We start from the raw sequence: 24,918 nt of genomic DNA on the forward strand, positions 1-24,918 counted from the left end.
TGAAATCCACCTGGACAAAATGACACAGGTCCTCTAGAAATATCAACAAAAACCAGGCTTTACAGAACTGGGAGATGACATAAGGAGGCTGATTGACATTAAAGTGACTTTACAGTTATTAGAATCATATGCACAATGAAAAAGATTTGTCCTATGATGAAAACACCTCAATTTGATAAATTCTTGCGAATTTTCAAAGAGCTGTCTTGTCATCTTTTATTTTGGCAGGGGTATTACTTGGGGTCGAACATAGGGTGTTATGCATGCTACCCAAGCACTATTTAGATTCTTGATTTAGGTTATTCTAACAAGCCAGTGATACAAATATTACTTTCTGCTAAGAGCAGAAGAACTTGAGAGAGTAAGGTTTTCATTACAGAGTCTGTGAAACACAGATGACTGATGTCAGAATGGGTCCTCTAAGTGGCACTTCTGTAGACTGACCTTCACACATCAGGCTCACTTGCTGGTTGAGAAAATCCTAAGAATGGTCTTTCTACGTGTAAATGCTTGTATGTTTAAAAATTTTTTATGATGTAAAAATTATGTAAAATTTAACCTTCCTTCTGTATACAGTCCCTTTCATTTCCACATTTCAGAGGGAGAGATAGGAAGACAGAATGGGCTCATGCGGAGCTAAAATACTTATTAAGGGGACGTCATCCCTGATTTCTCCTCTAAATCATTCTGTATCAGGTCTATTAGACAAATAGTTCCCAACCAACCCCCTTACATACTCTACCACTCATATCTTTTTTCATTGATACCTGAATAATCTTTCCTCCTAGGTAGGCATATTTGTTCTCCTAGTTATAAGACCAGACATATATTATGTCTGAGCCTTTCTTTTATTCGCTTTTAAAACCATCATCAAATCTGATCTCGACCTTTGACATGCATAACCAGAAATTTTTCAACGTGCTTCAACTCTCGCCCAGCCCAAGATATTCACTTGTTTGCTGATGATGCCACCAGGCTACTCATGTGCCCAGTATACCCCTATCTTAGGAGTGACACTGACTTGCTTCCCTATGACTCAAGGCCTGTTTCTTGTTATCTCAATATAGCAAGGATCTTTCTTCTCCATCCAATGGTAGGCTTCCATCTTGGCCATGGGAATCCATATTCCCTACTAATTTACTGTTTTACATATTATCTATGCTGCCGTGAACTATGTATAACTGACTTTTTACTAACTTTGAGCTCTACGAAAGTAGGTGTTTAGCTTATTACCTCTACTATATATCTATCACATAAGGATCAGTACCTGCATTATGCATAACGGTTCTCTACAGAACACATGGTCAAATGATCCTTATATTCAAGATGTGTTGAGTCCCCATGACATAGAAGGAGAGAAGGAAACATGTTTGCAATACAACTAGAATTCACTGAGCAGAATTTAATGGTGCCTTTCTCTTTTTTCCTACTTCGGATCAAATGTCATATTCTAAACAAATGAAACTTTGGGTCTTAAACGGAGGGAAAGATTACTTTGCAATTCCATAGTTTCTACATAAAGTTAATCTAAACAAAGAATTGACTTCACTGAAGGGGGGTTCTGACAAGATGTTCAAACATCATTTTTAAGCCTAGTCTTCTATCCCCCAGTCCTGATCCCTCCAGTGTATCTTGGTCCACTTTGAAATCCAGACTGACTAGGCATGGGCCTCTTCTCTTCCTAAACCTCTCCTCAAAGTCCAACATATTGAAAGCTCCTGTTCCCATTCTTGAAGGTGACATTAAATTTTAAGCTGAAATTCAGTAAAACGGAGTTTTCATTGACAGCATATCCTTCAAAACAGGACCACCTCAAGCCAGGTAGGCATGCTGGCACACACATGTAACTCTAGCACTCCAAGGTGTAGGAAGGAGGATCAGAAGTTCAAAGTCATTCTTGGATGTGTAGTGAATTTAAGACAGGGACACTTGTCTCAAAAAAAAAAAAATCAAAGAAAACTAATGATTAACAATACCTAAAACCCTAAATAAGACAAAAGATATCCAGAAATGCATTCAAATATAACATAACATAAATAAAGCATGGCAATGCAGATTAAAACATTATATAAGGTGAATCATGTGGCAGAATTATTTCTTGGGTACAGAAAACCCAACAAACCAATAATACGAACACACAAAATGAAGTTCTCAGAGATAAATGACCTACCTTTTTAACTATGTCACTGTCTAGTTATGACTTCACTTAACTAGGAAAAGGATCATTAGTGCTCATTTGTTGGTTTTTAAAACAAATATATGAGCAGCTACAGACAGAGTGGGGAGAAGAGAAGCAGCAACAAGAACAAGCCATACCCTCTCCTCCAGCCTGGCCAGCTGCTCTTTGTAGAATGCATCCTGCTTCCGCATCACTCGGTCTTTCTCTTCCAGCTGCCGAGCCTAAAAAAGACACAAGGAGTAGACTGTATTGAAAAAAGCAGCAACCACGAAGCAAAACTCAGACAGAAACATATACAAAGCTGACGGTCACTGCAGTCTATCAGGTCTCTACCATAGAAAAACATTAATATGATGATGATTGCTTTGTGTGTAAAGAATGAAGTGTATTGTGTTTTTCTTACTGTAACAGCTGTGTCCTATTTTGTCAAATCTATCTGGAAATGTCAGAATACAGTGTACAGCAGTCTGTCTTATTTAACTTCTCATTCAAAGAGTAATTTTAAGAATTACTAATATGCACAATGAAACTTGTCTGATTCTTAGAATTAGATATATGTTTGCTAAACCTGAACAAATAACAAAAAAGGAAAAAAAATGTAAAATATAAACCTAATATTCAAGAACCCTTGAGTGATCAGTGCAATCTGTATGAACTTACATATATTTATTCCATTCCTATACTTGAAGTAGCAGCCTACTTTATTAAGCAGCCTTGTTTATTCATTATTTGAAAATTTAAAGATAAGTATAATAAAGTATTAAGACAATTAGTCATAATATTAATTTTATAAGATCATATTTTATAAACTTTAAAAAAGCAATAATATTCAATTCTTCACAAAACAAAAGATGCCTACTTGTGGATGACTCAAAGTTAGTTAAAATGCAAACACACACTTTCAAAACTATTGTTGTTATCCTGAATTATGCTAAACTGATCTTTGCTCCTGAAGCAGAAACAATCTCTCTTTATAATATTACATCACATTAACAAAGTTATTATAGTAACATTTTTATGTTCAGTGAAGGTTAAATAGATGTTTGGCTGCTACCTAGAAGAAATTTATGTATCTTGGCATTTCCATCTTTGTACATGTTTCATATTCCTCTGCAAAGTGATCATGTGTTGCTTGTCTTACTCTATACCAGAGTAACTGTTCAATCAGGTTTCTGTTTACTTGGTATCAATCCATTTGCTCATGGTAGGTTTGTTGTTGTTACTTACTTTGTCTTCAATATCCTGCAGCATGTTAAAAATAAACAGATATTTAGCAATAGTAAAAATACAGATATTTAGATATATATGCAATTTTCCCACAAATCTGGAAGATATTTATATGCAAACAAATAATCTATATTTTCTTCGTAGATCACAGTAAAAAGTTAACTAGTCTTTTAGGATTTCAAAAGAAAAAAGTAAACAGAATTTTTAACAGATGATGCTACATGAGGAAAAATATATGTAACTTATCATTTAAAGAGAACAAATTAAATACAATATGTATGCTCAAAATATAAATAAGTAAAAATGGAAAATGACTGAATTCATTCTAATTGGCTTATTGCAAATAGGCCAATGACAAAAAGGATAAAAATCCTAAGATATAACTGTGAAAGTTAACATTACCAATATAGAGGTGCTTAGTTTAAATACTAAGCCTTAGCTTTCTTAACAAAAGCCAAAGTGACACAATATAGAGACTGGTGATTCACATCCATTTACAGATAATAAACACTGGAAAAACAACACAGCTATACAATCAAAGAATATGGATAAAAAATTACTGTATTATTCATCTGCTGAGGGTTTTCATCTATATTGTCAGCATATATAAATGGTCTAACAATTTCTAGCATTAATTTGACAACACAAAATAAGTCTTAAAATTGTACAGAGCCAGAAAAACGTAAAACTCCACTATTTCCAGGACTTTCTTTGCAATTCCAGCAGCATGAGAACACACTCACAAGGCTGCTAGGGGCCACAAGGAAAAAGAACCCAAAGTAATCCAATACCTAAGTAATATATACACTAGAAAAATAATGCATACACTAAAAAGAGAGAGGTAAAGTCTATTTTTTTGAGGTAAAGTCTATTAATAACAGGTACATTTTAACCAATTTTGAAATAGAAAGAAAAATGGATATTCTAGAAAATGTCCAGACAAACTGAAACATGGTGTTTTAGGAATGATTTGTGTTTTATTTTTCATAGTTGGTAATAAACATGGCCAAGAGCCAAAATGAAGGTGCTTTTGAGGTGAGATATCAATGGCTTTTTATGTGTGTGTGTGGTATATATTATATATGTCACCTGAGAGGCAAACCTTGATAGGAAACTGCCTAGATCAGATTGGACTGTGAGCATGTGTTGGACTAGTAACTGATAGGGGAGGGTCCAGCCTGCTGTGGGCAGCACCATCTTGTAACGCCCCTTATACAAGTAGGCTACATACGAAAGTTAGGTTAGCATGAGCCTGCGACTGAACTGCAAGCAGCCTCTGTCTACGGTTTCTACTGTACTTCCTTGGCTCAAGTCAGAATAGCAAAGAGCTTACAAAGAGCCTTCAGGTTCTTACATCGACTTCTCTCAATGAGGGACTGTGACCTGAAAGTGTACAATGAAATAAACCCTTTCCTTCTCTAAGTTGCTTTAGTCAGTGTTTTAATCACAGCAGCAGAAGGAAACCAGAACAGAGACGTTCATAAATATTGCCATTACTCTTACTGATAGACAATTTTACTTTTAAGCATTAAACTACAGCAGCTATTAAAATTAAGCTCACTTATCTAAGATATACGATATTCATAAAAGAATTATGTAAACCAACAATAAAGGAAGAACAATAGAATTTTAGCAAATAAGACAAGGCCCAACAATAGAAAAGTAATTACAAAGATGTTAGGAAAAAATAAAATCAGAGATTTTGACCCAGTCGCATGATCAGGCATTAGGAATCATATAAAACTGGCATTTTAGAAAATAAATAATCAAAATATCAATTGTAGGTATAATGTATGTGTTAGGGTATAAGTCACAATAGTAAGTGAAGATGATTCCTTACTTTAAATAGAAAGGACTGAGAGAGCGGAGAATGACACTAAATTGATTGCATGCTATAAAGCTGTACAAAGAAGTAGAAAGCATGCTGAAATGCTAGCAGAAGCTAGGATGTACAATGAGGGCTACATTTCTTATCTGGACTATTCCTTATTATACACAATGAACAGTTCTTCTGTAATCCTCAAAAACTTAAAATAGAAATATGAGTATCTTAAACTATGAGAAGAAAACATTAACTGATCTAGAACTTTTTGTTTGTTTTTTGAAACAGGGTTTCTCTGTATAGCCCTGGTTGTCTTCAATTTGCCTGCCTCTGCCTCCTGACTGCTGAGATTAAAGGTGTGTGTCACCACCATATGGTTCATACTCTTAAAAACATTTTTTTAAATTAGAATATTAGCCCTAGTAGCCTCTAATCTAATTTGAAACAAAGCTCAAAGAAGATGCCAGACCTTTATGGGGCAGGTGTACTGGGATTAAAGGTATGCCCCATGACATCCAGCCTGATACAGCATTTTAAGGAGTAAAGTATTAAATAATGATAGTTTACAACTTCAAATTTTATTTTAACTTGAACACCTATAGATTGAGAAATTACTTCCTAAACCCTTGATGCTTTTCCTTCCATTCAAAGTATATTATTTGGTTATTAAAATAACAGTATGGCAATTTTTTTTTTTAAGATTGTCATCTCTACCTAAAAAAATGCAATGAGTATACACCATAAGAATATTTTAAAAACACAAAGACAATTCAATATTGCAAGTATATTGTTGAGTCTTATTGTGGACATAGGAACAATGAACAAATTTGATGATTTTTGAAAAGCTGTTCTCCACCTAAATAAAGGAGGAGCAGAGGGATTAACAGCTGAAGAACTTAAAGCCGCACACCAAATATCGGAAGCATACTCTAAAAACCTAAGGAGGCATCTCCAAAGACCTGACAGCATCAAACTATAAGCAACCATCACAGATCTCCCCCAACTGCACACACAATCGATATCTTGAGATCCACTGGGGAGAATAACTAAGCAAGGAACATGGACACAACACTTAAGTGGCACATCGTTTTGAAACAGTTAATGGGATGCTGGGAGGAAAAGTCACACGATATGAATCCTGAAACTTAAATAAGCTGAGAATACATTGGCTAAGCTAATGGCTGTTGAGGATGGAGAGTCACACTTAGCTTAAGAGAAAGCAGTAAACTGACTGCAAAGAAATAAAAGTTCAGAAACAGAGTCATTGTAAATGAACAAATAAAAACAAAGAAGATTACAACATTATTTGCTGTTAAGGTAGGATCATTTCTTGAGGGAAAGATGAATATGAAGTCTTTCCCTACGAGTGCTTGCTATTCCTAGAAGAAATCTATATTAATAGTTCCCAGACTGTGTTAGGTGCGGTGCAACATGATTGGGTTTGAAAACATGACAGAATATGCTAAAGTGGATCATTATGGACATCTACTCTCCCATAATCAAGAGAATCAAAGAAAATAAGGAAATCAAGTTTTATAAACCCCAAGCAAATACTTTGATGTTTTAACTCAGTGTTTGTCATTAGATTAAATATTTGCATGTATACATACATCTCTTTATAGATTTGTCACCTTTCAGACAAAGTTTGAAGATGCTTCACAACAAAAGATACACTAAAGTCAATAGAAGAGGATGCAGGGACATGGGCAAGACACACTGTGCTGATAGGAACTTTACCTTCCCACGAACATTCTTTGGAAAATCTTCATGGCTCAAAGTTTTTGGCATCGCTATGCCCCGTTAGCTGTGGTGTGGTTCAGAGATGGCACAAAATGATGGCACTAGGAACTCGGTGATGTCACAATGACTTAGTCACAGTATGGGCATGTGAAAGTCTTTGAATGCCAGGGCTGGTATTGAAAGCTCACAGGAGAAAGCAAAGCAGGTACATGCTCAGTGTTCTTAAGATTATCCCCTAAGTGCAGATACCAGTAGGGCTAAGAAAAGGCAACCTTCTTAAAGCGTTCTCGAAGGAACACATATCACTACATTTTCTTTTATTGTAAGTCTTTGACCCTTCTGAAATACAGACATAATGAGCTGGAAGTCACAAGACCAGGGATAATAATCCGCCAGGTGGGTCTTTCTGTCCTCACAATTCACATAAAAAGATAAATAGGAGCAGCAATGGAATTATTCCTTGTCAAAATTACGTATGAAGCATAATATGCATAATCTCAATAAAATTATATGAGAAAAATAAATACCTAAGGATATGACTTAGCACACACTTCAAGAATGCTCCAGAAGCTATAGAAGATCATCACTGGATAATAGTAATGTGCCAGAGTAACCTGAACTCGACTAGGTGCACACTGGAATCCTGTTATAAATGGGAAATTATCCAGCATTCACTGGGTCTTTAGTAAAAGGACTGATGTCTAATACCCACTGTTAACCTGACTAAAAAGAAAGGTACAAGAGACTAGCAAAGCACATCTCTCTGTTTTTCCACATTCATTTCCAGAGAAGATTACGTGAGGAATGACCTGGCCTGAATGTAGACAGTACAGCTCAGGGCCCAGATGGAATAAGACTTGAGAAAAAAGGGAGACAACAGAGGCACACATCCCTACTGTGATGGATTGAAACCACTAAAGTGTGAGCCAAAATCCCCTTCCCAATTCTGTTACATCAGGTATATGGTAGCCTGATGGAGTGTCAGGCCAGTGACATGTATTATACTTAAAGCACCATTTTGTAAACCACACCCAAAGGTGACCTTCAAGATTAGCTCATCTCAATGAACTCACATGGGCTAGCCTAATACTGTCACACTCTTCAGTGACTGCTAAGAGGCATAATCATAAGCTATGTCTAAGTCCTCGCTTAGGATGTTCAACAAAACTGATATCTACTATGGAATACAGATGAGGTAAACGCCTATGCTTCTAACTGAATTCTTTTTTAAGATCTCCATACAGTAAGATTATATTCTTCACCTCCATTCCCTACCCACCCAAGTTTATATTCTTCCTGTTTCACAAAACGAACAAGCAAAAACAACACAAAAAACTCAAACAACTGTGGAGTGTGATTTGTCTTAACTGACTACCCCTGACATGGGGCCTTCCCTGAGGGCGACTGAGACACCATTCATTCCATTAACAGAAAACTGAGTTTTCTTACTCTAGCAGCTCTCAACTGGAGGCAGCCTCATGGGTAGGGGTAGGGATGGGGAATCCTAACAGGTTCTTTAACTGAATTTAGAACTCCAACAAACCCCTGAATTGCATCAAGTCATTTTCTTTTGATAATTTTGTCCTCATGGGGTTTCAAGAACCCTCTATTCTCCATTTCCACTTTTTCTGTGGTAATAAAATAGTATCAACAGGCAACTGCTCTTTGTGCTATTCATTCTCTGGGAAGAACAAAGCAAGTGCAAAGACAGTGATCCTGTAAATAAAAAAAAAACAAAACAACACAAACAAAAACAAAAACGACCAGAAGCCTTTCAGACAGGGATGTTCACTTTACACATTTCCACTTCTCAGCTCAGTTTCCAGAGCTTACTAGTTACCAAAACATAAATTAAAAACTAGTTGAAATCTAAAATTTATGGGCATTTCCTTAGTGGGTTTTATTCTTTTTTTAAGTTGGGAAGGGGATTAATCTATTCATCTCTCTTGTTTTTAGTTTAATTTTATATTCAACATTTATTGTTAATACCACTTGGAAAGCGATCCTTTCATAACATCTTTTACAGTGGCTCTTTTAATCTTTGTCTTCTTTTGCATGTGTTTTCTCACACACTGTGCCTGTCCTTAACTCTCAACTCTCTGGGGCAAGAATGAGGCAAGGCTTTTCTCCTCCTCTGTTTACATCCTTGGCTCAACCTAAGTCAATCCTTCCCACAAAAGCAGCATCCAGGATCGAGTGAAGGGCATATGCAAAGCCACAGCATATTATGTGATCTGTTACTTAGGCTAAAGACAAAACAAGGTAGTGCCAACATCTTGCAATCAGCAATGAAAACAAATCTTCCTAGTAGGAGCCCAAAGCTAAATGGACAGTTCTGCAAAGAATGTCATTCAGCCATGTCTTGCTCACAATAACACTGCACAATAGCTGGTAGGAGTTGGATTTTACTAGTGAACACACAGATTAATTACATACTAAATGTGAAGTACAGCACATTTATCTGTAAAACCTTATTTTTAGTTTACGTGTATGTATGTGCACATGTGTGCAAGTGTCAGGAGAGTGGTAGGTGCTCTGGAACAGGTGTAACAGGTGGTTGTGTCACGTGACTTGAATGCTGGGAACCAAGCTCCAGTCCTCTACAAGAGTATTATTAACTGTTGAGCCATCTCTTCAGCCCACAGTTGGGGTTCTTAGTAAATGAAAGTTGTCCAATATTTGAAAGCAGGATATAATATTATATAAAGACTCTCCCGTCTGTGTTAACAGGCTATGCGTCGTTAACAATGCTTACAGCTCACTGATAGCAGAGCCTGTTTAAGACAGTCTTGTATCAAGTCAGTGACTGAAGACAGAGATCCTAACTTGGGACACTTCTGTCATGTTGAACAAGTGACTCCTTGCTATAGAAGCTATCCTGTGCATCATAGTATATGTAGCAGCATCTCTGACTTTGACCTACATAGCCCAAAAGGATCATGACCAAATTTCTCTCCAGCCATGGCCAAATGTCCCCTGTTGAGAACGGCTGTTCTATGGATTGGTAGTTGTTTGAGCGCAATGATCAGCAGCTCTTTCCCCCCTGGGGAACCACTTCAGCAAAGAACAGCAAACTGGGACATCACTGATTTCACAAAATGGGTTCTATGAATAACATTGTATCTGCCTGCCAGTAAGTAAGTATCCATATGTATTGGAAAATTGGGCAGAGAACTGGCTGTACCATAACCTCACAGCAGGGCTGACCTGTAAAGACAGTGCACAAAACTGTTGAGAATGGCCACATATGTGGGATGGAATGAATCCTATCCCAATCAAAGAGCAAGCTAGAAACTTTGATCTGAGCTAGAAGAATTAAAGAGATACATAGGCACACTCCTGTGATTCCATGTAAAGTAAGACTCAAAGCTTCCATCACAAGGTTCTAAAGTCTCTGAACACATGTTTGATTCAGGTAGGAATTCAGGTTGATTCAGCTGACATGAGTTGCAACTGGTTTAAGCTTGTTCTGTTTGGGCAGTGTTGTCTATGCCAGGCTCCCTGTTGAAAGTTTTACAAGTCACACTTGAGACCAAACCATAGTGTGCTTCCATAATAACTTGCAAATTTCATGTTACAGAGTAGTAAGAAATTTCAACATGGAGCTAAACAACAGCCTCGAGTCCAGGCTGTATAGTTAGAGAATTGCTCTCAACACCCATTTAAAGCAAGAGCAGCAAATACCCACTTAAAATAAGAACAGCAACTGCATTCCCAGTGTCTAAGAAAGACCAGATAAATGCTGAATCAAAATGGACTCAGCTGAGCAGTGGTGCCACATGCCTTTTAATCTCAGCACTTGTGAGGTAGAGGCCCGTAGATCTCTGAGCTCAAGGCCAGCCTGGACTACAGAGTGAATTCTAGGACAGGCCAGGGTTACAGAGAAACCCTGTTTGAAAAAACTAAACCAAACTAAAATAAATCAAAACAATAACAAAACTGAAAGAAAAAAAAATCCAAAAACCAAAAAGTGAAATTGACTGCTACAGCTTCAGGACTCTTGCATATTCTCTAGCTCTTGCTACAACATGCTTATAAAAGACATGGATGCAAAATGAACACATATCATGTCTAAAAGACCACAGTGAATCAAATTCAGAAGCTGAAGGCAGGAACCAAGTTCTAGCTTACAAGCCACGCCCCCAAAATCTGTTGGGTAGATAATCAATACAACACTGAAAAACTTGAAAGATGTAAATTAGTGGAAAGAGGACAACATAGTAAAGGACACAGAAGCTTAATGTACAGGCTTGCAGCAGCAAAGGACACTTATTACCATGTGCAGCCACAGCAGAGATCAGTTCTACCAACCTTTAACCGTTTCCATCACATGGAAAGCAGGTGACTCTAAACTAAACTGCAACTGAGGCGGCACAGAGTGTGAAGAAGCCTGAAGCCTTTGGAGTTGGTGATTTAGATGCAATTATACTGAGATGCATCTATTTCTTATTCCATGGTGAAGAATAAATGTCTATTTCCAGACATTTGTATATAATCTTGTTTTACCACGAACATCACAAAGCTCAGATACTTTGAAAGAGAAGCAAGCTAAACTGCACTATCTGGGCCAAGGCATTCAGTGTGACTGATCTGACAAATAAATTGGACAACAACACAGAAACAATTACTATAATACTACTGAATTCTTTTTCTCTGGATGAACTTGCATTTGTTCCATTTAAGTTTAGATTTAATGTTCACACTACGGAGAACAATTGGCTAGTCAACTGCTCTTGCAATCTGTTTCACAGACGAAGCTAGGGAGACAAAAGAGCAAGTACATGCGCACACGTGCACGTGCACACACACACACAAACACACATACACGTACACATGTACATGCATACCTCAGAGTCATCTGAGTTATTATATGAGCAGTGAGGCTCCTTGTTGACTAAGGGAATTTTGGAAGGTTCTGGGACTCCTACCTCTTGTCAGCAGTTTATTTTCCAACACTCTGAAGTAGCTTCATTCTGTACTGGTTTAACGTTAAAGGAATACTATGTAAAAAAATGTGCCGGGCGGTGGTGGCGCACGCCTTTAGTCCCAGCACTTGGGAGGCAGAGGCAGGTGGATTTCTGAGTTCGAGGCCAGCCTGGTCTACAGAGTGAGTTCCAGGACAGCCAGGGCTATACAGAAAAACCCTGTCTTGAAAAACCAAGGAAAAAAAAACAAAAAAAAAAAACAAAAAAAAAATGACTTGCCAAGTGCATCAGGTCACTCTGGGACTTCAGAGCAGGAGCAGTGTTAGCAGGACTTTCTGTGGCAGTTGATACAGACTACTGTAGAAGTATTTTCAAAACAGCATCTACTCTGTGCCAGGGATACAATCCCTGGGAGAATTAAAGTATAGGAGATAAGTGATAGGGAGAAATCTGGAAAGAAGAATGAAGTCTGGTGCCACAACAGGAGAGGGAAGGAAAAAGTTTCTGCAAGGAGACCCTGGTCAGGCTGCTGACCTTTACAGCAGAGCCCAAGGGCTTATGTTTATGTCTGCCTCATCCTCTGAGCTGCTGCTAAGTAACAAAATAAGATGTCAGGGAGAGTCAACTTCTGTTCAGACAGAAGGGATACCAGCAAACCAAGGGTGAGCACCATGCATGTACCTAACTGGTCTTTCAAAATAGCTTTCCTTGTGTAGGACAGGCAGAGCTAATCCAACATGACAGACCAGTGGGATAATCTGAACTACAGGTTGTTTGCTGCAGAAAAGAAACAAACAGGTATGCAACAAGTAGAGCTGCAGCTCCTTCCCAGCAGCTAACTCGTCTTATTGGTGACTCACTTTGTTTTGAGTCTGTTTTCCTATTTGTGAACTTCATGGACTAGGCCAGATACATCTTAGATCTCCGTCTCAACCTTTCACATTTACCACAGCCTGTCTGCTGTTGTGTATTTTGAATCTATAATATGGCTAGGCCAGAGGAAACTCAACAGATGAGCTTTTTCTGATAGAAAAGTATTAGGACTTGACAAACATACATTTGGAAATAGCCACATAGCTGTGGCACCTGGTTGCCAGATGGGGGAGGGGCAGACATTGTGTGGATGCAGGATGCTCCCATTCTGCCTTACTTAGTACTGGGAGTGTGCCTGTAGCCTCTACAACAGAGACTTGGCAAAATTAACCGGGCTGTTTGCAAACTTAACCGGGCTGGCTTGTTACAATCTGGAAAAGTAAAATCGGTAAGGTTGGTAAGGAAGGAGCACTCATGTCTGCTAACCAGGTCATTCTATAGTTTTCATTTTTATAAGGCCAGACGGTAACTGGACATCTTTTCCTCAGTTCTGGATCGTTTTGGAGGTGGGCACAAAAGAATTACATTGTAAATTCAGCCACCCAGGCTGAAGGAGAAAGAGAAGATGTCACTCTCAGGAAAGCTCCCTGCGGAAGCCTGGATGGGAGCCACTCATCAGCTCTCCCTGGGTCTGACTCACTCCCATTGTAACCTCACAGAGAGGATGCCTCTTCTCAGTGAACAGAACTGTAGTGGCTAGAGTTATTTATGACAGCAGCATTTGCAACTAATGTCAAATTTAAAAAACAAACAAAAACCAAAAAACTCAAACACCTACTGACCTAATAACATAGGAGAGATAACAATAAGGGACTCTGAAGAATAGCCATAAACTAAAGAAAAAATTTTCCTTAAATGCTGATTTTAAAACTAAGATGTAACTCTGTTACAGAAAGTAGAATTTAGAAAGAGCTGGAGAGATGGCTCAGTGGCTAAGAACACTTGGGCTCTTACAGTGGGCTTGGTTCCCAACACACACGATAGTTCACAATCATCTTCGATTCTGCTTCAGGGGACCTGACTCTGTCTTCTGACCTCCATAGGCACTGTGCATGTGCATGCATGCATGAAGGCAAACTACTTATACACATGCAGCAAATACAATTTAAGTACTTAAAAATTTAAGAATGAAATTTGAAAAACTCTCTAGGGCGTAAAAATTATTTTTAAAATGTTCCTCAATAAAGCAACCACTTTTAATTAGATTATCAGAGTAGGTAGGTCTTCATAGAACTGCAGTTTTCCCCAGCACAATGACAAGACAGAAGTTCTTAAAAATCTTTAGCATTTATATAAAAAGCCATTAGTTTATCTCACCAAAGAAATAGGGAAGAAATACGTATATGGGGGGAAAAAGCCAATGATAACCTCAGGTTTAAACAGAATGGAAAGAAAGAAGACTTAGAAAGGAAGGGTAGAAAGACAGGATGCATTGAAAGTACAACCATTCAGGGTAAAACAGACACACAAAGAGGATGGAGAGAAGCACGTCAGCTCACCTCACTCCCCTAGATGAAGATGGGAGAAGAGGGACAAGCAGCTTTACTGCCCACTCTGGAGGGGTCAGCTGCAATACAGAGATCGCAGAAGAGAAGCAACAGCCTTCTGCTTGAACTCATTCCTTCAGAATAACTACTGAAGCTTAGCTTTGCTCCCTCCTCTCCCCCTCCCCTCCTCTCCATTTGAACATAACTTTATTTTTAAAGACTTCATACAGTACAGTGAAAAGGTGAAATTAAATCATTACAGGAATCATTAATGCCAGTGTAAAGGGCATCAGTTAAAGCAGTGGCCAGGTCTTACTAGAATAAGTCTGCTTGTATGTACAGCAGAGCCTAGTCACTCTGTGTTACCTTAAGACCATTTACCTTCCGTGGTACTCCTAAGCAGAACTCTATGGCATATGACATAAGAAGCAATTCCAAAGTAGCTCTTCTGATCTCTGGACGCCTTCATGTAGCCCTTAGCTTTGATCACATCCCAGCTGTACTCTCAGGTAGGAGGACCACTTTAAAATGTAGAATGTTCTAATGCACTGTACGTACTTCTTACTATAGATCTGCTGCCCAGAGATTCAGGAACGGCACCTTGTATTTTTAACAACTTGTACCACCTGTAAAGACCTACTGTGCTGGAAAGATGGTTCAGTGGTTAAGAGTACATGCTGCTAACTTCAGTTCCCAGAACCCGTATCAGACAACTCACAACTGGCCTTTGCAAGCACCTGCATTCACATGCAAGTATGTGTGCAATTAAAAATAAAATTTACTGCCGGGCGGTGGTGGCGCACGCCTTTAATCCCAGCACTTGGGAGGCAGAGGCAGGCGGATTTCTGAGTTCGAGGCCAGCCTGGTCTCCAGAGTGAGTTCCAGGACAGCCAGGGCTATACAGAGAAACCCTGTCTCGAAAAAAAAAAAAAAAAAAAAAAAAAAATAAAATAAAATTTAAAAACAGACCTAAAGGAACATAATCATCCAAAAAACATTCAAGTTGAAAGAAATAAAAAAATCTATATACACACAATGTATTTATCAACATATATTTTCAGTATTTTAACTATTCATAAAAAGCTTAAGTAACATACCCACACATGATTGAATATGAAACAATGTAAAGTGAACATCGCAATTTTTAATGCCCATATTTTTATTTTTGACTTATTTACTTTACACATGCATTCATTCAATCAGTTAATGATACAATTGCAGACAAGAGCTATGTAGGAAATCCACAGCTAAGGGAACCACTTAGTGAACACAGACTCCATGATTCTTCCCACTAAAGCTCCCCAGTTAGAACCTTCTCTAGGTTTGGATCCAACAATAGGGAACAACCTCAGGACTTTGATTAGGTTTTGCCTGCTGAGAAGTGGGAATATTATTAACTGCCTGACAGGAGTATCCTGTCTGTTTTATGGTTCCAGCTATCATCTTAATTATAGATTGCCGTTTGTGAGAGTAATTTTCATTAGCCTATCGTTTGATAAGATGCATGAAAGTGCCTAACATCTGCATAGCCAGGTGCTAAGCAGTCAGACAGAAGCACAGAAGAAAGTGATCCCCACACTCAAGCTTCTAAAGCAAGTGCAAGGAAAGTCTTTGTAAAACTGAAATTAGTAATAAACGAGAGTGACACATTATGCATATTGTCCTGCTTTAAACACACATTAAGGATACACATTCATGGCTAAAGGAGCACTGGTATGGCCTGGGCAAAAATATTCATATATATAGATAAAGCATTATATATGTGTTGGGAACAAGAAATCAAAGTCCTAGGGTATGAACAAGCATGTAGCTAATGGTACCTGATATAGAATATGCATAATATTGGCTCATATTTTGAAGCTAAAATACTAAACTATCCCTGAATAAGAGAAAGACCAAATTAAAAACTCTAATACATACTTCAAATACATCAACCAGTCCAGGTTCCTAAGGTATACATGTGTGCGCGCACACAGACACACAGACACGCACACGCACACACACAGAAAGGGAGGGAGAGAAGGAGGGAGGGAGGGAGGGAAACAGAGAGAGATAGAGAGAGAGAGAGAGAGAGAGAGAGAGAGACAGAGACAGAGACAGAGACAGAGACAGAGACAGAGGCAGACAGAGTCAGGACACTAACCACTAATCACTAACTTGCAATGGACAAAAATGCAAACCAACACAAATGCCTGATAATAACGTCAGTAATAGTCATGTATGTTCAGCTTAAGGACCAAGACTTTGACTCAATTAGTAGTATGATGAGAGAAATAGTCTGCTAAAAGTTTGCTTGGTACTTCAGAAAATTTAGACTATTAGCCAATTATTCATTTTTTTTTTTAAAGATGTTGAATGTTGAGTGATCTCTACCATTTGTTATCTCGCACAGAATATTCTAGGCCACAGTAAAAAATTGGTGCTTTTTCCATCTGAACTAAAAAGACAGCCTGTTTGCTTTGAAAAATGGCTACTCCCTGCCATTAATCTAAAACTGAAACAAGCAGTATAATGACGTTTACAAGCTAACGCCTCCTCGGCCACTCTGCACTAAGAAGGTCATAAATGACCTTTTATAATTTTAACAAGAAATTTTTCATAAAACTCTTAAAAATACGTTTATATTTTACTACTAATGACATGTGAAATTATTAAAACCAGACACTGTGCCCTGCAGTGTGACAATCCTGGTTTAGGAGCTGGAGGAATTCCTTCCCAAGCCCCCTCTCTGTTTCCTTTTTTCTTTTCCTCTGGTGTGAGATGAATCTGGCAGTAATGATGACATGATCAAGGAAGAGCTGACGACTGGCTGGGAAATCTGCAAAAGACTGCTGAGCTGGTCTTAGCAACAAGCTGTCCTTTGTCCTGGTGGAGCTTTCTATCACCTGAGATCACCCACATGTTCAAGAGATGAAATGCAACATAAAACCATGCACTGATCTATTGTCAATATAATTCCTGGAATCCTTTGGATGCAGAATTTCCCAATGTGGTTGGTAGAATAGCCTGGCTACCTCTATTCAGCTCTAAGCAAGCACACAGACACGCTATAAAGCAGATGACACAAAATGGGAAAATCTATAAAGGACTCTAGGGCATTCTGAACATTTTTTTTTAAATTACCAAAGAATTAAATTATATAATGTATACATACATGTTAAAAAGCTAAATGCTAAAATAATTGGCCCATCTAAGAAACAATACAAACTTAATATACCTATTCATTTATTCAACAAGTATTCAATGAAAACCTCCTTTGTGCCAGCCTCAGACACTAAGCTGGACGAGTGGACCATAATAAATAACTAACCTACCACATCTCATTCAATGACCATACGGCACTTTGCTAAAGCTTCCATTTACACGCAAAGCCATAAAACTATCAAGAATCCATTCCTATACATGAGTGCTATTTTTCAAGAACTTACAAAATAGTGGAAAGGGATAAGTATATAGGTTAGCTAAACAAAAACCATTCATAAAACATTATGTGTGGTGAGGAGAATAGATGCTGCAGGCAAATGAAGGAGCTAATCAATTGAACTGGAACTTGAGAGCTGAATGAGCAGGATTTAAGATGATCAGAGATGTCTGTTAAAGGCCGTCATAAGAACGATGACAATAAACAGAGAACGATGGAGAGAAGAAAGGCAGTCTCAGCAGGTATGTCAGCTGAAGGGGGAATCATAGTAAGAATGAGTGGGAGCTATGCTGCATAAAGATTTTACCACTTGGCTAGGAGGCTGACTTATTTCTGTAGGCTGTAGGCAACTAGAGTAAAGAGAGGGTAGGCTTTTAAACACATTAGCAAGATAAAAACAGTGCTTTTGGAAAGTCAATTTTCCTGTGCAAGAAGAATTAGAAAAAGAAGACAATGCAATGGCAGTAGGGAAATCATAAAGGGAGCTTTATGACCAACAGAAGGCATGAAAGTAAGAGGGGATCTGTTTCGAAGAGAGATTAAGAAGAAATAAAGTAAAGGTAATGAAGGACAAGAAAGAAAGAGAAAACAGTGCGTGTTTTCTCTTATATAAAGAATCATTATTTACACACACATAAATGTGCATGCATACATGACATAAAAATACAAGAAAGAATATTTGGTGAGTACGCAGCCAGGAGATGTTGGGGCGGGGCATAGAGCATGGAAGGGTAACTGGAAGATGAATGAGCCATGTCCAATGACATACATGTATGACCATGTTATAATGTAACCTATTATTTTATAGGCTAACAAAAAACTGATTGTTTAAAAAAGTAACTATGAGCTTTTCTCCATCTATTGAGATGACAGTATGATTGTTGTCCTTGCTTCTAGTTATGTGCTTTATTGTATCTATTAACTTACAAACTGTACTGGCTAGTTTTGTGTGTCAACTTAACACAGGCTGGAGTTATCACAGAGAAGGGAGCTTCAGTTGGGGAAGTGCCTCCATGAGGTCCAGCCGTGGGGTATTTTCTCAATTAGTGATGAAGGGGGTAGGGCCCCTTGTGGGTGGTGCCATCCCTGGGCTGGAGGTCTTGGGTCCTATAAGAGAGCAGGCTGAGCAAGCCAGGAGAAGCAAGCCAGTAAGGAACATCCCTCCATGGCCTCTGCATCAGCTCCTGCTTCCTGACCTGCTTGAGTTCCAGTCCTGACTTCCTCTGGTGATCAACAGCCATGTGGAAGTAAGCCAAATAAACCCTTTCCTTCCCAACTTGTTTTTTGGTCATGATGTTTGTGCAGGAATAGAAACCCTGACAAAGACAAATTGGTACCAGCATAGTGCGGTATTCCTGTGACAACTTGACCATGTTTTGGGGAGGACTGTGGAAGGACTTTGGAACTTTGAGCTAGAAGAGCCATTGGTTAAGAGCTCTATGGGATGTTGTGTACGTGCTTGGAAGATCATGTTGAGAACAGAGCAGAAGATGGAGGCCTGGCTTGTGAAATTTCAGAGGGAAGATTAAAGATTCTTATCAGGGCCATGTTGTTTTGATTGTAAAGATTCTGTGGTTCTGGTTAGCTGGGGCTGAAGTATCAGCTGTGATTAAAAAGATACCAGAACTACTAAAGTGAAAACTTTGCACTACTGGGACTATTGATGCTGGTTAGCTGGAGCTAAGAAATTAGTGGTGATTAAGAAGAGACCAGCATCACTAAGGTGACATCTTCTGGGAAGTGTTTTCTGAGATCACAAAGAGGCTGTGCTCCAGAGATAGCCAAGGTTGTACCTTGTGCTGCAGCAGGACTTGGTAATGTGTAAGAGTCACCCAGGTGGTACTGGTTTTGAAGGCATGAAGGGGTCATGCAAAGGAGTTGAGGCTTGACACAGTGAGAGGCCATGGAAGGCCATTGGTGAAGGGGCAGCATTGGTTGGCTATTGATGGCCCAGGACTGAAGGGGTCATGCAAAGGAGTTGAGGCTTGGCACCATGAAGAAAGCCTATGAGAGGCTATGTGAAGCCTAGTTACAGCGGAAGACAGTGTTTTAGTGATGACAGTACCATGAATGACCACCAAGGACAGCAGCAGCAGTGGAGTACAGGCGTCTGGAGCCCAGAAGACAAGCTGTGTGCTGCAAAGGGCAGAGCTGGAGAAGTGACCGGTTAAGCCCTTAAAAGGAGCCCAGAAGATCATGAGTTGCATCCCAGACATTGGTTTTGCTTTTGATTGTGACTGTGCCCTGATATTTTTGCCTCTTGAAAGAAGAATGTATTTTAGTGGAGCCCACAGTTAAGAGACTTTGAATTTTAAACTTTTTGTATGTAAAGACTGTGGGACTTTAGATCTTGGGGATGAATAAGAACATAAGGGTTGAGGCTTAATAGTGATGTGTTTGTGTGTCAAGTTGACAAGGGGTCAATTGTACTGGCTAGTTTTGTGTGTCAACTTGACACAGGCTGGAGTTATCACAGAAGGGAGCTTCAGTTGGGGAAGTGCCTCCATGAGATCCAGCTTTGGGGCATTTTCTCATTGCCCCTTGTGGGTGGTGCCATCCCTGGGCTGGAGGTCTTGGGTTCTATAAGAGAGCAGGCTGAGCAAGCCAGAAGAACATCCCTCCATGGCCTCTGCATTAGCTCCTGCTTCCTGACCTGCTTGAGTTCCAGTCCTGACTGCCTTTGGTGATGATGATCAGCAATATGGAAGTAAGCTAAATAAACCCTTTCCTCCCCAACTTGTTTCTTGGTCATGATGTTTGTGCAGGAATAGAAACCCTGACAAAGACACACACATTGAACCATTCTTGTATTCCTACAATGAAGCCAAAGTAACCATGCAGCATGACTTTTTTAAAATGTTGTGAATCTGGTTCGCAAATATCTTCTAGAGGATTTTTGCACCTGTATTCAACAAGGAAATTGTCCTATAGCTTATAACTGTAGGATTTTTTAGTTTTGTCATCAGGGTAATGGTAGATACAAAGATTCCATGTCTAGAAACACTCTTTGCCTTTTTAAAAATTTTACTTTAAGCTTTATATATATGTATACATATATACATATATGTGTGTGTATGTGTGTGTGTGTGTGTATACACACACCCCCCAAAAGTAACTAGACTCAAATACTATGGAAGAACTCAAAGAACTTCTACAGTTAGAGCAATAGTGTGAAAGCATTGGAATGAGTAGTTCCTCAAAGGCGTGGTAGAGTTCAACAGTAAATCTCTGCAGCCCTGCTGTACGCACTGTTGGTAGATTCTTATTACTGCTTCAACCTCCTTGCTACTTCAGATCTTCAGCCTTAGCATCATTCTACTGTTTCGATTTTAATAAAAACTTGCTCCAAGTTTGGGTCAAGGACAGATAAGACCTTTTAGGCTCTGGAACACTTTAACAAAATAAAAGATGGGACTAAAAGGATATATCCCTGAATTCAGTAGTATGAGAAAAGCTGCTGTTTCTTTCTTTTTTTTTTTAAAGATTTATTTACTTTATGAGTACACTGTAGTAGCTGTAGCTGTCTTTAGACACACACCAGAAGAGGGTCTCAGATTCCATTACAGATGGTCATAAGCCATCATGTGATTGCTGGGAATTGAACTCAGGACCTCTGGAAGAAGTCAGTGCTCTTAACTGCTGAGCCATCTCTCCAGCCCCAAAAGCTGCTTCTAAGAATAAATGCCAATAAACAAACCACAGTTGTATGGCTCTCCAAAAGTTTGTAATGTCCTTTATATTCATTATGTCATGTAATACAATTTTCAAAATAATGCATACAACAGTAACAGAGGAATAGAAATTAAAAAATAAAATACTTGTTAAAGCTACCATTACAAGATCGAGGTAGAGTACATCTCGGGTAACAGAAATGAACTTCATTAGCCAAGTCACTCAGGAATAAGTGCTCAAGACTTCTTAAAAACTCAATTACTGCCGGGCGGTGGTGGCGCATGCCTCTAATCCCAGCACTTGGGAGACAGGGGCAGGCGAATTTCTGAGTTCGAGGCCAGCCTGGTCTACAGAGTGAGTTCCAGGACAGCCAGGGCTACACAGAAAAACCCTGTCTCGAAAAAACCAACACTCCCCCAAAAAAACTCTCAATTACTCTTTCATTATTAATATAACCATGACATCCCATAGGCAGGTTCCCTTGACCACTTTCTTTTTATATACTCTTCATAGCACCTGTTCTACAACACACAATTCTCTAAGAAACACAGAAAATTCTAGTCATGAGTTGTGTTCTTATTCTGCTTGGGGGCAGAGCAAGAATGAGAAAATAAGCAGGAGCAGGCTTGTTTATGAAGTTTTTATATTAAATTTGTAATGAATTTTATATAAAATAAGTTATAAATCTATAAACAGTGAAAATAAATGTGATGGACTGCTTACTAGCAAGAGTCTCCTCTTGTTTTCATTACAGGAGAGTCTAGTACAAGCCTATAAGAACATAACAGTATTCTAGGGTGCCGAGACAGGGGTCAGACCTCTCTAGCTTTTATGAGTTTGGACATTTCCCAGGTTCCTGACATACCCCGAGAACTGAATGCTTATTCTTTGTGTCCCAACCTTCTTATACTTAAGAACTTTTAAGATTTTAAGAATTGGATTTTTGACAGGGACATGAAAGAGAAATAGGTAAATCTTCTGCATCCCCCCTCCGTATATTTGTGTCTCAATTCAATATAATATATTTCTAGATGTCAAGCTTCCTTTAAATTACTGTATAATAGAAGAGGACTGGAACTTGAGAGAAAGGAGAAAGGAAAGAATGTCTGTGGATTCAGAAAAGTGTTCACAAGAGGAAGAATACTTCAGAAACAAGGATCAGAACGCATGATCTGTTAAGGGTATGTGGAAGAACAAACAACATTGGAACCCTAGCAGCAGCAATGAGCACCTAACAATGTTACATTGTTTACCAAGAGAAAACTCACTAAAGCTAAGTCCTTCAGCACGGAAACAGAGACCTTCTGCCACACCATGCCAGGCTGAACATATAAAGAACTAAGGACCAAGGAATCTGTACAGCAAGCCCTTCAGTGGGCTGAGGCCAGGGATCCAGGGACAAAGGAAAGGGAAGCAAGGTTTTAAGATGGGCTGAAAAGTGAGTGAAAACTGTGACACTGATGGAACCCACTGGCAAGCAAATACGCACAGAAAGCACACAGGAGAATGGCCATGCAAGTCAATAGGTGCTTCTGACACTGTGCTCCTCCATGGTGCATACTTGCAACAGGAGACTGAGAGTGCTTTCCTCTGAGGCTCACATTCCTGAAATGAAAGGGTACTTGTATATAATCTATGCCCATCTTCTTGTAGATGTTCCATCATCCCCAAATTATTTATCAAAATATAAATGCATTGTTTGTTTTATTAAATATAAACACTATACAGTCTTATATTATATTATTTATGGAATAATTATGTCCATGCTCTGCATAAATATCACCATGGTAGGTTTTACCACATACACAGCAGATAGTAGAATATACTGTTTTAGAATAGTAGAGAAGAAAGCTAAAATAAGAGAAGGGAATTTACCTACCTCAAGGAGCTTCTGAGGGTAATGGCTAGAAGACAGCAGCAAGCAAGCAAAGCAGAAGCTGTAGACCACGGGGACTCATGGGTTAGGACGATGGACTCCTAGGGTTAGGAAAAAACAACCCTGGCATGCTCTAAGAGATGTCCAACACTCAGAGGGTGGAAGCAGATGCAGGCCAAGAATCCTGAGACGTTGCTGGGGTTAGTCTGTGAGGCAGGCAACTATTCAGATACTTCCTTTTGGGCTGCTCCCTGGATCTGCCTAGTCTCTCCTTCCTTCAGTAACCAGGAATCTACTACCCACTCACACCCAAGTCATTTTTCCATCCTCATTTCCCAACTCAGTATCTTTACCTGGAAGCAGCAAAATACTCATTTTGTAAATGTGGCAACAGAAGGGCCACACAACACAAATGGTACATACTGACTATAGTGCTTTGTGACCTTACAAAACAAAGAAAAATTATAAAAGGTTCTCACCATAGGGGGTGTAGAATATGAATGGTCCTGTGTGGTGACTTAGATGCGAAGTGTCCTCCAACGGCTTTGGAATTGGAATTTTTGGACCCCAGCTGGTGCAGGTGGGAGGTTTAGGAGGTATGGCTTTGCTAGAGGAAGCATGTTACCAGGGATGGGCTGTGAGAGTTAAAAAGTCTTGTCCTACTACCAAGTGGCTCCCTGCTTCACGCTTGGAGTTGTGGATGTGAGTTCTCAGTTTCCTGCTCCTTACTGCTGTGCCTCCCCACCAGGACAGACTCCTAACCCTCTGGAACAGAAAACAAAGTACACCTTCCTCGACCTCCCACCCCATAAGTCACTTTTGGTTGTGGTGTTTTATTACAGGGACAGGAAAGTACTAATACAGGGGGTCACTATGACCCCACATCTGAAGGTAGATTTCCAGTTGTTTCTTGTACACAGGTAGCCTGTTTTTCTAACTATTGCTCAATGATCTAGGTAAACAATATTTATCTGTAAAATTCACATTTTTAAAATCTACTCTTGTAGCCTGTAAATCTGTTCTCTGCTCTTCTATTCTTTACCCCAAAAGGTTTACCGCTGAGTCTACCACTCAAGTGTTCTTTCAGAGAATTAAGAAAAAATAAATCACTTAGTAGGAAGGAATGTAAACTTGAAACTAGAGATTTTACAGTAAAGCCTCCACCTCCTGCCTAATACATCAATTCATATCATCATTCCCACTTTTCCAAAGATCAATCAATCAAACAGAAAAACCCAATAAAACCATATGAAGAAGTTACAGTTATTTATGGCAAAGTCTGGATGTCTAACTAATTTTAGTATATTAAATTCTTACAGGCTAACTCTAAGTTTACTATTCATAGTTTAAAAGATAAGCCTTATGTATATCAACAGAATATTGCATTTGGTGACTGCCTTACTATGTGACCCCAGAAAGAACCTGGAACTGTTTTGTTCAATTCCACAGATACAATGAAACAGCAGACACACAGACACCAGAACTAGTTCCTGCCTTGAAACAATCCTTCCTGATAAAATTAAACCCTTTAAGGCTACAGGAGGTTGTAACCCCACCCCCCCAATCAACCTCCCACATGTATAAGGAGAAGCTAATTCCCTCAACATTCTCCTTTAACCAAATATCTGTATTGTGCAGAAAAAGACGTATTTTCCAACTTTCCAAGTGCAAAATGAATCTTTTCCATGTATTGGAA

The 24,918-nt window shown here is 39.0% G+C and overlaps 1 protein-coding gene across 2 annotated transcripts in view; it reads right to left on the minus strand.

The window, feature by feature from the left end:
- Positions 1–24,918, minus strand: part of Chchd3 (coiled-coil-helix-coiled-coil-helix domain containing 3) — a 276,351-nt gene that overhangs the window by 94,387 nt on the left and 157,046 nt on the right. Inside the window, exons 5-6 of one of the 2 annotated variants that reach the window (XM_031381451.1) lie at positions 3,407–3,421; positions 2,317–2,400 (exon numbers count right to left, since the gene is read on the minus strand). In XM_031381451.1, coding sequence (XP_031237311.1) covers positions 2,317–2,400; positions 3,407–3,421 — 99 coding nt within the window. The remainder of the gene's footprint in view (positions 1–2,316; positions 2,401–3,406; positions 3,422–24,918) is intronic. The other variant, XM_031381452.1, reaches the window with a different exon arrangement.

This window comes from Mastomys coucha, unplaced genomic scaffold (assembly GCF_008632895.1).
Source record: "Mastomys coucha isolate ucsf_1 unplaced genomic scaffold, UCSF_Mcou_1 pScaffold20, whole genome shotgun sequence".
Taxonomy (NCBI): domain Eukaryota; kingdom Metazoa; phylum Chordata; class Mammalia; order Rodentia; family Muridae; genus Mastomys; species Mastomys coucha.